We start from the raw sequence: 12,579 nt of genomic DNA, 5'->3' as shown, positions 1-12,579 counted from the left end.
GTTAGCGGGCTGGGAAGCTATACCTAAGAGAAAAAAATTGAATGGGTTGTTCATTCTAAATATATATACTAAAGATTTTGTTAGAAAGCACATTTTGATTGTAATAATTAAGGCAGATGATTTTACAACAAATTAGATTTTTTTAAATTCTTTATTTACAAAAAATATCAATTTTTTTTTACAATTTTCTATTCTATATATATATATTCCTTATAAACTTTTCCGGATAGTATGTCATTGCAAGAGCCAAACCATAGCTTGGAATGGAGATGGTAAAAGTGTACTTATAAACATAAACGATTTTCAAACCGAGCATCTCATCAAGGGCATCTTTCAACATATACGAAATTTAAGAAAATAAGAATTTTACTAAGAAGAATTTATTTTGAGGTTAAAGAAAAAGAATTTAAATGAAAATTTAACAAATTAATAATAACGTAAGGTTAAACTATTTACGAAATTTAAAGGTTAAACAATTTATAAAATTTATATTCAAATAAATCTTTAATTTTATATTCAACAGAGTGTCATAGTAATCTAAATAAAAACGTAATTTATCGTTTACTTTATTTATTAATTTTACCATAATAAATTATACAGCAAAACTTTATAAAATTAAAGTTAAAAATTAAAAGAAAAAAATTAATAAAGTAAATTTTATAAGTAAAAAGTAACAAGTGATCCCAAATTATAAAAAATTGTTTCTTTATATAAAATTAATATCATATGATAATTTAATTTACAATTTTTATGAACTTTAAATAATTATTGACAAATTTACAAAAAGTATTTTTAAAATCAAAATATCGTCTGATTATAATTAACTTCAAAATTAAACACAATAAACCGTAATAAAAATGTCGTCTGATTCATTTTTAATACAATCTTATTAACTTTAATCATTATTCAACATTTATATAAACAATTAATCGAGTTTCTTTAACCAATCACAACAATACTGATCAAATATTTGAAATTATAGTTTAATCAGTTTGCAAAATATTTTTTTTTCATTCAAAATAATCCCCTAAGTGTATTATTTCATTAGTCAAGTCGCCGAAATATCTTTAAAAAATTTATAATATTCACATTTATTGAATAGATCCCCCCCCCCCCCCCCCCAAATAAATAGATTATTTAATTTTTTAAAAAAATTTCACTATATAATTTATATAAACTTTTCGGTTGAATAGCGCAATTTGTTTAAAGCGTAGCTAGGTATGTGTTGTAGGATTTAGCTAAAAGAAAATCTATGCAGAAGAAATTCTAAAGCCTAACGGGTTATCATTAGATTAACCCTGCATTCATAGTTGGCACCATGAATTGGCGGAGAAGTATACAAAATATGCTGTATTTTTGGTGTATATCCACATATACTTTATGTTACGAATTCGCACTTAACTGTGAATGAAGGGTAAGATAATAGATTTAAATCATCAGAACCTCTTGCCATCCATCAGGAAAAATAATTGAAGAATTTATGATAAATATAATTTATACTCTTAAGATGCCCAAGGTAGAGAGATACACTATCAATCTACTCAAAGGAAACTAACTAATTTTAACCAGAAAAAAATGTATTCAGAATCGAATACCTTATCCCATCGAATATTTTGATCTCGTGAACTTTCTAGCCATTTTTTTTAGCAATTAGTAGTCAAATTTTGCAATAATATGCAAAATTTCTCGAGAATATTTTTGGGTGTAATCAAAAATTTGAATCCTAATTGACCGATCTAAATATGTAATTCTTAATAAAATCATATTTCAAGGCTGCATTCAAAATGGTGACGGATCTGTTTTTTTACATCCGTTCCGTCAAAAGTCAATCTCAAAAATGATATATATGTGCAAAGTGCGTCCGTCCGTTCCGATACATTCCGTCTTAAATCAAATCCGGGAAAATTTTGAAGTCAAAACATTTTGACTTTTTGATCCGGCAAATTGAGAAGAGAAGAGAAGAGAAGAGAAGAGAAGAGAAGAGAAGAGGAGAAGAGAAGAGAAGAGAAGAGAAGAGAAGAGAAGAGAAGAGAAGAGTACTTATAATTTTTTAAAAAATGAATATCAATATATATCATTTTTAATGAGATTGACTTTTGACGGAACGGATGTAGAGAACGGACCCGTCTCCGCTTTGAATGCAGCCTTATATTAGTTTTTATAATGATTCATAATAATGAAAAAATAAGGGATTTATTGTTTTATCATTTTAAGAAAAAATCGTTAAATATTTTAGTAATTTTTAATTTTTTTTTTTTTATATATAATTAAAACAGTCTAGTTCCTGATAATTCGAAATTTTATTTTAATTTTTTTATATAAACCCCATCCCCATCCACAAAACAAATTTCTAGATGTTCTTATATAGGATAAATTCTTATAATGATAGATAATCTATGTATATGTTCTTGGGAATTTAGAAAAATCATGGGTTTTAGGTCCAATTATGTAGAATTTACTTATATTGGGGCAACTTTTAAATTTTGGAGGATCTGAATTTTTCCGGAATTGTGTACCCACATGTACAGAGTGCTTGCTCTGTGGATATCAGACAATTATGTAGGGGAATTCTTTCGAGCTACACTTAATTTATATATATATATACATGTGTATAGTTTTTCGTATAAAATATAAAATATTAAACAATAATTTATTGCCGAAATAAAGTGGAGATCATTATCTGGAGTGCTCTTTGACGAAAGAATCCCACACAAATTGAAGAAAATAATTTACGGTTCCATAGTACCAGCGTCTAAATGACAGGATTTTCACTGGATGCAAACCCCCTTCAAAAACCTTTGTCTACCCGCCTAAAAAAAATTGGCCACCTTCGGCGGCGTTGTCTCCTTCTTATTACTTTTACCTTTTAGATTTATTGATACACTTTCCAGAGAATTTATGAAGGATAACTTATATTAATCTATCTCTACTACCAACTATCGATATTTTGTGAATATAAAGAATATATTTTTTAGATAATAAATTCAATTAAAACCTCCATTATTTACAATGAATTAATTATTATGGCATTATGAGCTTGCTGAAATGATAGCAGAAAGTTTTATTTGGAAATTTAATAGATAACCCCCCAAAAAATTTATCTTACCGCCATTAAAGCAGCCTACCCCTCTCAAAAAATAGATGCAAACTGTTCCTACCCCTCCCGATCATGTAGACGCTGCATAGTACAACCAACTAATCTATATAGTTCGGAAACATGGCCAACCAAAAAATCAGACGAGAGAAGTCTACAAAATATGCAGATGAGAATGCTGGTGATTGCTGGGGTAACAGGATAAGGTGCGAAGTACAAGCAGTGTCTACATGACAGGATTTTCACTGGATGCAAACCCCCTTCAAAACCTTTGCCTACCCCCCCTAAAAATCATTATTATTTTCACCTATTTATTTATTGATACTCTTTTCAAAGAATTTACAAAGGATAACTTAAATTAAGCTATCTCTACTGCACCAACCTATCGATATTTTGTGAATATAAAGAATTTATTTTTTTTAGATAATAAATTCAATTAAAATCTTCATTTTTACAATGAATTAATTATTATGGCATTATGAGTTTGCTAAAATACCTAAACCTTTTAAATTACATTTAAAAGGATAGTTTATTTGGAAAACAATGTGTATGATTGTTTGCAATATATAGATTTGATTGATGAATTGTATTATAATAATACTATAATAAAAGTATTAATTTTTACAGCAATAAATTTTGTCCTATTTCATCTCAAAATTTAATGGATAACTACCCCAAAAATTTATCCTATCCCCATTAGAGCAGCTTACCCCCTACCCCCTCAAAAAAATCGGATGAAAACTGTTCCTAGCTCTCCCGCTCATGTAGACGCTGAGTACAAGAATACTAGGAAGTTTAAAGGTAGTTCCCATTAATACTCAGATGATGGTAAACTGACTTAGGTGGTATGGGCATACAATGAGAAGGCCTATAACTACATAGGAAATAAGGTTGCGAGTTTTGGAAGTGATGGGCAAACGTAAAAGAGAAATTGCCAAAACTTCAATGGGGCCATAAAGTTAGAGCCAATACTAAGAAGTATAAATTAGATAAAAGAGATAGTTTGATATAACATAAAGTGGAAGAGTGAGATATTGTAGGTGCCTACCACCAGAAAAGGTGAAAGCTAAAGAGAAACATAAGAATGGATCCTTTAAACATATATAAATAGGTTTCCTGGAATGTTCAGGCATATTTTTTTATACTAAAACTCGGTTCTATTAAACAGAGCCACGTGATGTTATTCGATAAACTCTTACCATGTATACAATTTTTTTTTTGTCTTCTTTAAAGCCGCCTTTTGCCTTTAATGAAATTGAGTAAACTCGAATATATTAATATCATATTTTGAAGGTAAAAAAAAATGATGTAACTTTTTAGAAGTAACACTAACGATACTAATTTTCTTTTATATATATATATACAATTATTTTATAAGCATTTTCTTTTCATATATTTAACCACACACTCCCCGTTTATATGAATTATTGGCACTCTTGATCAGGGATGCCAACCCGGCAAAATTTTAGCCTGGGGTCGGGTTCGGTTTAAAAAAGGTGGGTTCGGGTCGGGTTCGGGTCGGGTTCGGTTTAGGGAAACAGTTTTGGGTTTGGTTCCGGCTTCAACTCGGGTTTAAGAATTTGAATTGATAAAAAAAATATTCTATATTTAAATCATAATTGAAATATTAACATAGATTTGATATAAAAAAATTAATTTTTTTTATTTTATTTATAGGCGAAATATAAGTTAAAATAACAAAGCATTGTCATGTATCAATTTTAAAAATTTTATTTAGACGTATTTCTTTAAATTAACAATAATCCAATATAATAATTTTTACTTAGACTTGTTCACTTTCATTTTCCTCTAATTTTAATAATCTTTGAGAATAAGTTAAAAATTAAAAATAAATGGCGTAAATGAATTTGATTGGTTCGTAAATTTATTAACACTCCAATAGGAATCTTCGAGAATAAATTTAAAAAAAATTTAAAAATGGAGTGAATGAATTAAGTTGTTTAAAATTTATTAACACTTCACTTAAATGGGAAATTTGAAAATATTATAAAAATGTCAAGTAAATTATTAATATTTGTATTAGAAATTATACAAATTATCTTATATTAATTTAAACAATACACTGAAACCGGTTGAACCCGAATTCAAATAAAATTCCCGGGTTCGGTTCGGGTTCAGATTGTTTTTCCAAAAACCCGGGTTTTCTTTTCCGAGTTCGGTTCGAAACTCGGCTCTGGATATCCTTAAATAGAAATTTGCACATCGCATACGCCATTAATTGATGATAGACTTACGTTATTTTGGTCCCAATTATAACGTTTACGCTAAAAGGGAACTTGACGGCAAAAATTTTACTAATATAACTTATTTCGTAATTTTGTAATCATTTTTGACTTTTATCATAGACATAAGAGAAGGTAAAACAAAATATACACATAGTTTTATTTTGATATTATTAATATACAATTATTACAACATTTAACATAAAATTTATTGACGGCAACAACAAGAAGATTAAAATGTATTGATTTTGGGTACAATTACAAAGGATTATAATATGTGTATATATACATAAATAAGTGTTTTTGTAAAATTTGCGCTTCTGTTCAAGATAAAAATTCTTTTTATCGGTGATCACGAAAACATTTGTAGAATAGAGAAAGTTTGAATCCCCTAACCACTTCTTCCTTATAGGCAGGATTTAATATCACGTTCAGGTAAAAGGTCAAAGATATGAACGCATACTCTATGAACGTAAAGGCAGCAAAGGCTATATCGAAATCGATGTTTGATAGATGATGATCGTAAAAGTCTACGGTGGTTATGTAGATCGAAAATGGTAGCAAAAATATGACAAATTGCAGCATCAAAATGAACAGCATACTGAAACATATCTTAAAGTCTTTGCGTCTCTTTGCCAGCCTCTCCGCGGAGTTGCAATACATATTTGCTTGGAGGATTAGATTGTAGACCAAATGCGCGTTGATTAGTTTGGATATAGCGACCATCTTATTGTTGTTCCCGATGTTACTGGAACCGCCCAGTGGTTCTCTTCTAACTTCGGATGATGTCGCTTCTCTTTGGATATGGTTGACATTTTTGGTGGCGGGATTAGCGGCTCCCGCTACTTTTACATTGGACCCAGTCGGAACAGAAATCAAGCTAATCGTGTTTTGCACGCTCAAATTTAATAAAGACCTTTGGCGCATGAGGGAATAGTAAATAAAAAACGCTATCGCGCAAAGCGGTAAATATTTAGTGGTAAATTCCCGGACGAATCCGTATAAAATCCAGCGCTTTTTGGCTGCGGGGGCGTAAAATGCGAATTGCCTAGTGTAGATCGTGGAATTGCCGAGTCCGCATATATAATTGATTGGAATATTATCGAACCACCACCCCGAGGGTAATAGCCAAAACATGAGATAGGAAAAGCACAGGCACAACAACACTCTCATTCTAAATACGGTAACGTGACGCCTATATAAATGGGGGTACACGGTTGCCATCGTTTGCGACAAGGCGAGCAAAATGTATATGGCGAAGGATAAATTGACAAAGATTTTGGCCAACGGGAAATGATAACTCGACAAATATTCCTTCCAAGGTCTCTGTAACCAGAAAGAAGCCAAACGATATTCGGCCGCGGTATCCAGGATAGGGTAGAGAAACATGAAGAAGTAATTTACGATGTTGATCGAATAAAATGCTCTGCTCAATTGCACTGCAACGCGCGAATGGTTGCCCTTCATCGCGATGTAAAATCCCGCCCCATTACCGATTAGACCTATAATTAGCAGGATTGGATACATGCACATAAATATAAGTTTGAGTCGTCTGTCAATGGGAATCAAGTTTTCCCGCATATCGCAATTAATAATCATATTAACTTTTTCTAACCCATCGTATAACTTGTTCTGATGACTGATTATATCGTTCAGGTTAGGAATGTCAGCTGAAAATCTCCACGGCATATTGGTTTATTGTGTCTTTTTTTTAAAAAAAAATATTAAATCTAACGGTAAAAAAAATTATATAGATGTGTTTTAATTTAAAAGGTTATTATAATCTCGGAAAAAAAATAATAAAAGATTGTACCCCCCCCCCCCTTTCAAATTTTAATATAATGTCAAAATTAAATTCTCATTTAAAAAATAGGAAGTGAAATTAATTGAGATGAACAATACTATTGGTGTCACTTCTCCAAAAATAAAATAAAATATTATTATATTTATAAAAAAATAAATAATACTCTTATTTGTTCACCTTTACAAATATTTTTTTCTTTGCTATCAAATCTTAAGGTTCCAAGTGAAAAATTGTTATTGTCGAATATACTTCAATCCACGTTACCTAGGGTCAGCTTAGCTGGCACAGTAACATACTTTAATACGGAACTATCTAATGTGATGAACCGATGGTGACTACATCAAATTGATTAATAATAATCAGAGTTGTTAAAAGATACTTTTTAAATGGATCTAGATACAGATTTTTTGTATCTAGATCTTTTAACAACTCATAATATTTAATAATACTTAAGGAAAATATCAATTAGGTTTAATAGGATTTCTTAGTGTTTTTTAAAAAAAAAAAATTTAATTGAGTAGTATGCGTGAATCATATGTTCATAAAGTCCAATAAAAATCTCCAGCCCCCTTTTTTTTTCTCACTAAATTCTTTTGTTTAAACTATAGGCCTACTTTCTATGGCTTAATTATATTATTATGAGGGGAAAGTGTTGTATAATAAATATAACTTAGGGGTTTTATAAAATTCGAAACTATCCGTTAGTAAACCGGGTAGTGTTTCTTATTTCTCAATTTTTAAAAATACCTGCGTTTTCCGTAATAATATTCCAGCATGGTAGGGCAGATGAGACTGGGGCTAAACTAACCAGGAGTCCTGTTAGAATACATTATTCCATTTTTTTTAAAAAAAATATATAAGTTTAAAGGGTTCGTTGTAGGAAGAAAAATTTCCAGCAATTATTTTAAGAATTCAATTTTTTATTAAAATTCATATACAAATATGATAAAATATTATTATTTAAAAATTAATAATTATAATAATATAGAATATAATAAAATATGTCATATATCAGTTTAAGTTAAAAAACAAAAGAAGATTCAAATGTATATTTTTATAAAAAGAAAAAAAAAACAATTTTAAAAAAAAAATAAATAAAATGGAGGTCGGGCCATGATGTTTTAAATATTTGATAATTAGCTCTATTTATAGATACGGCGACTTTCTGCTTGAGTTTGTAAAATGAAGAAAGGTATGATTTTTTTTTATTGATTTGGATATTGTCTTGAATAGATCTAAAGCCTGTGTCCAAAAGAGCAAGTTGATGTAGCTGCTATAGGAACAAAGTGGTTATCACACATTAGGTGTGAGTATTTTATATTTTTCAGAGATTCGGCTCTGTTAAGGGGATCACGGGAATTATTAGATGGAGCCATGGGATCATTGCAGGTAAAATCCCACATTAAAGGCTTTCCCATGTAAAATGGTAGGACGGTTTTGCCATCAGGGCGTTTTTTATCTAAAAAGGATGTAGGTTCTAACTGTGAAAATTGGCTTTATTTCAAAAAGAAGCTATTATTGCATTTATTTTATCATGTCAGCTGAATTTTGATATAAATTTACAGTGGAGAGCGTGTCTCTCATACGCGTGTGACGATTGATTGCATTTAATGCACATATAATGGTTTAGGAAAAGTACGCCCAAGCGTAAATTGATTGCATAATGAAATGCGTCGTTATCTATTAGCTGGTTATTTAAAATACTGGGATATGAATCTAACCATTCATGGCCAGAGTTGTTAAAATTAAGAGATCTTAGGAGTCATATTGTGACTTATAGAAGTGGAAAGCATTTTAGTCAAATTGACTATCTGCTTATACGGCGAAAGGATTTATGGAGGATCAAAGATTGCATGGTAATACCGGGAGATGAAATCGCCAGGCAACATCGTCCACTTGTCACGGATCTTGAAAGAAAAGGGTTTCCGGAAAGAAGAAAGGTTTATTAACCTCGAATTAGGTATGAAATGCTAAAGGACATGCCGACAAACGATAAACACCATCAGAAAGCCTCCACACTCTTGGGTGCCAGCAAGTTAGAAAGAAACGTAGACGACGATTGGAAGACGCTAACTGCAGACATAAAAGAAACGACGATTCAGATTCTAGGACAGATCCAAAGGAGGCAAAGCTTTGAATAGGGTTATCGAAAGAAAGGAAATTCTATATAGACGATGGCATAAATCTAAAAAGTCGGAGGATTACAAAGAATATAGGGAGGCAAAGAGAGCTGCGAAGAAGGCCGTTGCAATAGCGAAGAATGCTGCGTACACCGAGATGGCAAACAAACTGGATCATAAAGGGGGCGACAGGCTTATGTACAAATTGACCAAGATAAGGTAGAAGAAAAGTCGCGATGTCGGAGTCCTTAAAATAGTCAAAAATGAGGAGGGTCAAACCTTATTCAAGCCGAAGGAGGTGATGGAAAGGTGGAAAGGATATTTCAAGGAACTTATGAATATTGCTAATGACAAAGATTTCCTTCCCGATATTGAGCCAAACATAAGTATGGTCGAACTCTTTCAGGTGGATGAAGTGAGGACGCAAATGAACAAGATGCAAAAAGGAAAAGCTAATGGCCCAGATGGAATTCCTATGGAAGCATGGGTCGGATGCCGGGAAGAAGGAGTCACTACCATGGCGAACCTCTTTAACAAGATATTGGGAGAAGAACGAATTCCTAATCAATGGAGAGCAAGCACGATTATGCCCTTATTCAAAGACAAGGAGACCCTCAGGAGTGTGGTAATTACATAGGTATCCAGCTAACTTGCCACTCCTTGAAACTTATGGAAAGGATCTTAGTTACAAGGCTGAAGAACGAGGTGGAAATATCGACTAACTTATTCGGACTTGTGGCCGGCAAATCCACAATCGATTCGATCTTCGCACTAAGACAAATGATGGAGAAAAGAAACCTACATATGGTCTTTATTGACTAGAAGAAAGCTTATGACACGGTCCCTCGCGATTTAATATAGTGGTGCTTGAGAAAACAAAATATCCCTGACGCACATATACGGCTTATGAAAAATATCTATGAAGCTTCAACTTCTTGTGTTAGAAAGACAGTTGGAGACTTAACCTTTTCGGATTGAAATTGGATTACATTAAGGATCTGCTCTAAGTCCCTTTTTATTCAATATAATTATGGACACGATAACGAGAGACATCCAAAAGCCATCTCCTTGGTGTATGCTATATGCCGATAGATGCGAAGAGACAAAAAGTATTCAAAGAAGCCGAAAAGTGGTCAAAACGCTTAGTTGGATATGATTTAAAGGTCAACAATCGAAAAACGGTATACATGGAGATGAACGTTACAGGCACCCTATCCCTCGATGACCAATTGAAGGACCCAAAAGTAGACAGGTTTACATACCTAGGCTCGATGCTACAACAAGAGGGAGGTTGCGCAAAAGAAGTCAATGCACGGATTCAAAAAGGATGGCTTAAATGGCGAAGTATATCCGGTGTAATGTGCGACAAGAAGATGCCAATATGGTTGAAAAGTAAAGCTTACATATCCATCGTAAGATCGGTGTTACTCTATGGAAGTGAAACATGGGCATTAAACGCTACGGAAGAAAATTTATTTCAAGCCACGGAGATGAGAATGATACGGTGGAGCTTGGAGTATACTAAACTCGACCATATGACGAATGACTGTCTCAGAGCAAAAATGGGTATTCAACCTATGGCGGACTTGATAAACGAAAATCGGTTAAGGTGGTATGGTCATATACTAAGAAGGGAGACGAATGATGTAATCGAAAATAATTGGACATAGAGGTGCCGGGGAAGAGAGGAAGAGGGCGACCTCGTGTTACGTGGAAAAGTCAAGTAGACAAAGTTATGATGACTAAGAAGATAAATTCGGACAGGGCCCTTACTCGATCAAGATGGAAGAAACTTATCAAAACAAACCCCATGACTGTGGGACCATATCAATGATAAAGAAGAATGTCGAGTAGTGTTGTTTAACGGCTTGATTTTTTAAAAACGGCTAGATTACTCAATCCTGAAGATTTTGCTCACAGATGGCACAAAGGTCCTAGACATCTAATATCGAAATCTGGAGACTTATGCAATATTTCTTAGGCTAAAATATTAACACTAGTGATAGTAGTAACTTATTTCGTTTTATTTAATTTTCTTTTTTATTATAATTGTTTCGGTTCTTCTAGAATTTTCGTTCTTTCTTGAATCTAGATAATATGAATATCAGTAATTTTCGTATTTTTCTAAAAACATTTAAATTTATTCGTTTACCCAGGCTGATTGAAGATTAAATTAAAGCCTAAAGCGTTACATATTAATCTAAGCTTTGGAATTAGTGCTTTCAAAAGTTTAAGAAACTTTTAATATCAAATTCATACCAAATTTTTGAAATATATTAGATTTAAAACTATCTTACACTTTCTATATCGATTAAATAAACTTGTAAACTGTCACAATATTATTTTTGTTGTTTATTTTTTGTCGTGAAATTATTTTATGGCGCGGATAAATATTGTAATATACGCGAAATTATTTGTTTTAAGAAAGAGAAGACTCATGGTGAGTCGAGGATATTTTTTTTGTTGGAAAATATAATTTGTAATTTTTGGATTAATTTTTAATTTTTTTTGAAATTGTAATTTTAATAATTTCTGTTTAAGAAAAAAATAAATAGACTAATTAAAGTTTCGGTGTCAATTTGTTTAAAGAAAAATAAAAGTAAAACAAATTAATTCCTGAAAAGGACAGTTCAATTCGAAAGTCATTAAGATACGGCACAGCGTCAAATAAACAACAAATAAAAATATCTTATAAAGATAGTAGAATCCTTAAAATTCAAAAAAATGTTTATGATCGTGGATAGGGGGGGGGGGAGATATTTATTTATATTTAGAGAAAAGTTAATTAACTTTTGAATAGTAATTTAAAATCCAATATTTAAGACACTCGGCCTAAGATGTGCCGTTATTTTTATTTTCGTTATAACTGGTTTTTTTTTTATTAACTGGAAAAACTGCCTGATAAATTAGTAAGTATATTAATCATGCACATAGTGACGGGCCTAGATATTCAGTGCCTTCTATAATTTTACTTCTTACCTCATCGTCAGCCTAGAATTGAAGTGCTCCACTTGCGAAAATGTTTAAAATGAGAAACTCAAGCATTAAAGTTTTAAAATCAAATATAGGAAAAGCCTTATTGATCAATTTTTGACAGAGCTATACCTTTGGCAAAAATTAATATATATTTTTTTAAATCTTAGTTTTCATTTATATATATATTGGGAGGAATAAATAAGTTATTATCCACTTATGACTCAAAAATTTTGAAAAATGTCGAGTAGAGCACTCCAACTCTAGATCGACGTGATGTCAATCTTAGCATTTTTTTTTGCAGTATTTAGTTAAACCCTAGAAAATCGGCTCAAATTGAGCCGT

General features: G+C 31.6%; 2 protein-coding genes across 2 annotated transcripts; both read left to right on the top strand.

Annotated features, from left to right (window-relative positions):
* The first annotated feature begins 9,562 nt into the window (after positions 1–9,562).
* LOC135928865 (uncharacterized) lies at positions 9,563–10,239 on the top strand. The gene is made up of 2 exons (XM_065465329.1): positions 9,563–9,886; positions 10,123–10,239. The coding sequence occupies exons 1-2, from the start codon at positions 9,563–9,565 to the stop codon at positions 10,237–10,239; spliced, it is 441 nt and encodes a 146-aa protein (XP_065321401.1).
* Positions 10,240–10,343: 104 nt separating this feature from the next.
* LOC135928864 (uncharacterized) lies at positions 10,344–10,931 on the top strand. Its single transcript, XM_065465328.1, has one exon. The coding sequence runs from the start codon at positions 10,344–10,346 to the stop codon at positions 10,929–10,931; it is 588 nt and encodes a 195-aa protein (XP_065321400.1).
* The last annotated feature ends 1,648 nt before the right edge of the window (positions 10,932–12,579 follow it).

The sequence above is a fragment of the Gordionus sp. m RMFG-2023 genome, chromosome 4, assembly GCF_954871325.1.
Source record: "Gordionus sp. m RMFG-2023 chromosome 4, tfGorSpeb1-WG-v2, whole genome shotgun sequence".
Classification (NCBI taxonomy): domain Eukaryota; kingdom Metazoa; phylum Nematomorpha; class Gordioida; order Chordodea; family Parachordodidae; genus Gordionus; species Gordionus sp. m RMFG-2023.
The sequence above is the reverse complement of the archived record's forward strand: the minus strand, read 5'-3'. Positions and strand labels throughout refer to the sequence as shown.